We start from the raw sequence: 5834 nt of genomic DNA on the forward strand, positions 1-5834 counted from the left end.
GACCTGACCAATTCATGATCCAACCAGTTGAACCAACTGTTCCAATCCAGTTTCAAAACACTGTAAGAATACTGCATTACATCGAAAATAAAACACCAAAACCACATATTAAGAAAATAATTGATTTATATCAAATTGATAAAAAAAAAAAAAAAAAGTAGATTAAAATACCCTTATATCTTTCTTAGTTAATAATCATCAAAAAATAAAGTTTATTAAATTAAATCGTTCTTCATAATTTTCCAAATGCTAAAATAAAATAAGAAAATATTATTTTAAAGACTTAAAATGAAAAATATTATGAAATACGAAAAATGCTGTGACAATAATCTGTAACAATAAGTTGGGATCAATGGGAGCATTATCTACTGTCGAGCAAAAAGGTCAACACCAAATGTTGGCCAGTACATACTAGCAAAGAAAGTCTAATATATTAATTGTCACCTAATATTTAAAAAGCATCTTATATACTCTGTTAAAGTTAGAGTGCAAGCTATGGTTACTTTGTTTTTGACAAAGTAATCGTTACTTTGTTTTTTCACCTTGTTTTTTCACCTTTGGATGATGAGATAGAAAATTAATCCAATAGTGAAAAAAACAAAATACAATGATCACTTTATCAAAAACAAAGTAACCATAGTGTTTGAGACTCCCTCTTGAGCGAGGGAAGGTAGATTCAGGACAAGTTGAAGTAAGAATCAATTTAAACAAGTTTAAATTACAAATATAACTGTAAGCAAGTTCCGTAGGGCAATATGTTACTTCAAGAAAGTCTATGGAATCAATAATCAATAGATCACTATAAGTAAATTCAACATAAAAGAAGGAAGGTAACAGTGGACTGGATGAAGACGTATAAAGCCAACAAAGAATCACATCAACTTAATACATATGACATGCATGCGCACACAAGAATAAAATGGTTAAAGACAGCAACCGGTTATGACAAAATAATGCCAACTCCCACTTCTCCAGAAACTATTAAAACAGTTTCTTACAATATGAAATTTTAGTGAAAGGAACATAATACCTGTTACACTCTCATAATATATATCGCCGCAAGTAGTCACGCATCTCGTTGTAAGAAGAAGAGCAAAACATGCACCTAAATCCCAAACATCACATCGAAGATTTTCGAAGCTAAAGACTTAGCTGGGGCAGCGATCACACCTCCTGACTGCCGGGTACTGCCACTACCATTTTGCAGATAGTAGGGACGAGAATAACTTTTTAATGAGTTCATCTCTGAGCTTCTAGAAGATGGCTGTGGAGGTAAGGGCATGAACCCCTGATTGTTAAGTCTGTCATTCAGAGTCTGGCGCTGCATTGGATCCACTGGCTTCACACCTACTATTAGTACCCCATTTATTAGCATGCCGTTCTTGCTCAGAGCCTTATGAGCATCAGATCGACTCTGCACCGGTAAAACGAACACCAGTTAATGATAAATTGTTTTACTACTATATACAATCAATACAATCACTACTAAGACTCATTTTCACTTCATCCACTCCAACTAACGGCAAAAATTCATGACCACTTGTTGGTGCAAGGACACTCAATTGTACAATATTCTACAAACACACTAAAGTGGATTATCATTCTGCAAACTTTCGATCTAATAACCTTGAACACAAAAAATGATGATAAAAACCCAAGCCACCTACCAGATTAAGAAATGACAGAGTGAGACTGAGACGTTAAAATAAATGAGACCTCAAAACCCCTTCACAAAGTAAGAAGTATGAACCCAGAATATAAGCAAAAAAAACATGCATATACACTTGTATCTTCTATGTGAAATCAATAAAGTTCAATGAGCCAGTTCTCACAAAACTGATATGTTCATCAATTTCAGCCAGCATTTTCTCTGTTTCCTATGATCTTCAAGTTAGTCATATTATGTTTGGGTCCAATGCACCAATGGTCACTGAAGTATTGCATTTGCTCGTCCGTGGTCACTAAAGTCAAATTTATGTCCATAAAATCACTAAAGTTTAATTCTGACATCAATAAAGTCACTATGGCCAGCATGACACAATTCAACCCCAAGTCCTACTTGCCAGCACATTGCCAGATTCTTCATCAACATTTCTGCCACATGTCAATCACGAGACTGCCACGTTGCAATACGAAAATGGAAAAAAAAAATATATATATATATATATATATATATTAGTGACCACCAGAAATGCAATACTTCAATGATCGTCGGTGCATTTGACTTCTTTTTACATTTTCGTACTTCCACATGGCATAAATGCTAATGAAGAATCTTATGTGGCGATGAGCTTGCAAATAGGACTTGGGTTCACTCACCACCTCAGCTTTTCAATTGGCTTTTTCCTCAAATCTGGTCATAGTGACTTTATTAACACCAGAACTAAGCTTGAGTGATTTTTTTGTTACAAAATTGACTATTGATCACCAGCACACAAATGCAAAACTTCAGTAACTGACGGTGCATTTGACCCCATTACATTGACCTTCATTTTATAAAATGGTAGCACTTGAACTGACAAAAAGATATAAATGCCACACGACAAGAAGTAATAGCAACAACAGTTTGGCAGGACAACTAAAAATTATAATATACAAAAATAAGGAACCTTCATCACCAAATTACTATTATAGCATACAAGTGGAACTCGAACCTGATAAAGAATGTGCATCCAGTTAGCATCCCTTGGACCAGGAACATGTCTCAAGATCACACCACATTTCTCAAACTCCCGCAAAACTAAATTGGTATCGCTAGGAGGGAATCTGAAAGGAGATATTTAAGATCATTTGATAAGATCAGCCATGTCAAATAGAAAAAGTGAAAACAGAAAAATCAAATTCTCAACTTGCAAAATTCCTAGAGTCCTAACTTAAAAGATCTGTCACTCTTGAGTCTTGACATACACTTTACCAAACAAATAGCAGTGATTAGTTCTGGAAAAATCATTAGGGTGGTTGAGAAAACTGTCTCTAGCTGTAACACATAAACGGATTATAATGCAGAAGTTCAAATGCTAAAGATGATCATAAAAAAAGAAACAAAATTGAAGAAAATCAAATACTAATAGAAAACTGTCTTTAACAATTTTTTCTAGATGATAGGATACTATAATGAGTTCACATTCTTCTAGAGGAAAAAAAGTACAGAGAGACATCTAGTTTACATAAAAGCTCGCAGATGCCAAGGAGATAGATGCTTTTAATTGCTGAATTACACAACTGAATTAAGTACATATTTAAGAGCGATATAGAAAGAAATAATACAAATAAATTGCGTCAATCTCCCAAAAAGGTATAAAACTACTATATTTTGCAAATAATTTCCCCCAATGTACAGTTAGACCAAGCCTAATATCTCCACTAATGCTGATAATTTATATGAACTGATGCAAGAACCAGAATACCTAATTAATTCACGATTTCAGACCATTGAATCAGGTTCGATGAAAATTTCACACAAATATGTCAAGTATGCACCAGCATTTCATTCATAGTTTCCCCTAGTACGTCTATTTCAAGTGCTTGAAGGGGCGTCAGAAGTACATTAACTGCATAGCTCTCTGCAATACTCAACTCAACTACTCATTAAAATATTAATTGGCCCCATCAAATAGAGAGCAGATCAAGATATAATAAAATGAATTTGAAAGCCATCTTCAAATTAACTATGAGTTAATAAAGATCAATATTCTAAAACCTGGAAGAAAAGGTTGCTGCACATGTATCAGTTTTTCAACCAAACTTGACATTTGTATATTACTGAGCTAAAGCAAATTTAAAACTAGAAAAGGAAATGCAACAAAAGATTAGCAAAGATAAGTAAAGGAAGATATCATAGATAAGATAGAGGGACAAGTGCATAAATAAAAGGGAGATGAAACCATACCCATAAACAGTAACCCATTCTTCCTCATCAAGATTTCCTGCAAGCAAGCTGGTCCTCTGTACATCTGGTCTTGCAACTTCCCTTGGTGGAGGAAGTGTGATCAAAGCACCAGGCTGGACCACACCATCAACTGGAGACCCTTTCCCCCTATCGTCTTGCTCACTGCTACTGGCCTTAGCTGGTGACCACCATGTTGAACTTGCAGAACCCTGTTGATTCTGGTGCCCACTCATCAAAGCGAACGAAGTGCTCGCTTCTGATTTGCTTTTTGGAGTCATGAAATCTCTCCCAGAATTTTGGACTGGAGTTCTCGGGTCTGATTTGACTTCCGGGGAGAGAGGGTAATCAGGAATTCCAGATTCAGGAGAGAAATCTGAACGGTCCTCCAAGGTAAACATGGGAGGGGGTGGAAGATCTGAACCCCCAAAATTCTCACGCCATAGAGCAGATACTGCTGCTGCCTGACCTGGGGTCGAAAATTTTCCTTTACGGGTGGAGATTGGTGATGCCAAGTCTTGGTAAAACAACAATCTACTCCCAGGAGACTTGGGAGTCCTCTTCTGTACCACACTGCTCATCTGATAATGCTTTCCCAATATGAACTGGCCAATTTTCAAGAAAAATAATAAGCCTTTGGAGATGAAGTTAAAATAAGATGATAAAAATAGCTCAATAGTAATTAGCAGGTATGTAATTCATTATCGGAAACCTGAAAATCATACTATAATTCTAAAAAAAAAAAAAAAAAGCGGCCCGGTCGCACTACGCGTCCCCGCTGAGCGAGGGTCCGGGGAGGGGTCCCACCACAAGGGTGTATTGGGGGCAAGCCTTCCCCTGCCAATTTATTTTGGCAAGAGGCCGCTCCTAAGATTCGAACCCGACAACAACGTTTACCGTTGCGCCAAGGCTCGACCTCTTCCCAGAAAAATTACAACACGAACTTATAATTCTATCACAGAAAAATTACAACACGAACTTATATCCCTATTCCCTGGCAAATCACCGGTTAGGATGCTGAGAAACATAATTACAGAAAGAAAATAACAAAAATTAAACATACCCTACCATGGAATCTTATTAGCTACATCATTCAGTTCCTATGAAATTTAAAACCTAGAACAGATGAAGTTGGAAATACCAATGTAAAATTGCTAAGGAAGGTAAGGAATGAATGTCAAAACACGAAATGTGAGATAATCGAACTTCACTTTGTGAATGTTATGCTACCGAATAAAGAGCGAGGGGTTTGAACACAAATAAGAAAACAACCAAAAATCGTTTTCCCTGATCTCTTCCAGTGATTAGGATTAAGTAGACAAACAATAATGAAATTTTCTATTCATTTTCTCGGTAAACAGAAAGATATTTCCGATCAATCATTGGACAGTACAAGACAAACAAGACTCAAAGAGGTCCAATATATGAAGATATATGTAAGCAGGGAGGGAGAGACAGAGCGTGTACCAGTTGAATCGAGGGTTTTTGCTGTGATTTTCCCTCCCAAAACAAGCTGAGCAGGAAGCTCTGCGCTAAAATGGAGTATGAAAACGAGAATTTGAAACCCTACAACCCCGGTATTACTGATATTCAAAATTGGGCATCTGCATCAACCCAAAATTTTCAATTTCAAGTAAATGACCAAAATGTCCCTCTCTTTTTTCATCTTCTTCCTACAACCCCGAGACATTTGTAAAGTGTATTGCTATAAAAAAAAAAAAAAAATAGTTGTCGATCATTGGAGGTTACATAAAATTAATACATAGAGTTAAAATTTTGGTCTAAAAGGAAGTGGCTAACAAAATAATAATAATAATAATAATAACTACAAATAAATTCTATATTAGACATCGCAATCAAATTTTCATGATCTATAAGAGCTTCGTGTCAAGCCAATCCAACAACATCAGTGTGTTTCACTAATTATTCAATATACAATAGAATTGGC

At 35.9% G+C, this 5834-nt stretch overlaps 1 protein-coding gene across 1 annotated transcript; it reads right to left on the reverse strand.

Annotated features, from left to right (window-relative positions):
• Positions 1–774: 774 nt before the first annotated feature.
• Positions 775–5511, reverse strand: LOC136224438 (nuclear pore complex protein NUP35). The gene is made up of 4 exons (XM_066012773.1): positions 5354–5511; positions 3890–4491; positions 2655–2766; positions 775–1414 (listed from the first exon to the last, which is right to left on the reverse strand). Exons 2-4 carry the CDS (start codon positions 4465–4467, stop codon positions 1106–1108), a joined length of 999 nt encoding a protein of 332 aa, XP_065868845.1. The 5' UTR covers positions 4468–4491; positions 5354–5511; the 3' UTR covers positions 775–1105.
• Positions 5512–5834: the final 323 nt, after the last annotated feature.

Source organism: Euphorbia lathyris, chromosome 3 (genome assembly GCF_963576675.1).
Source record: "Euphorbia lathyris chromosome 3, ddEupLath1.1, whole genome shotgun sequence".
In the NCBI taxonomy this organism is placed as follows: domain Eukaryota; kingdom Viridiplantae; phylum Streptophyta; class Magnoliopsida; order Malpighiales; family Euphorbiaceae; genus Euphorbia; species Euphorbia lathyris.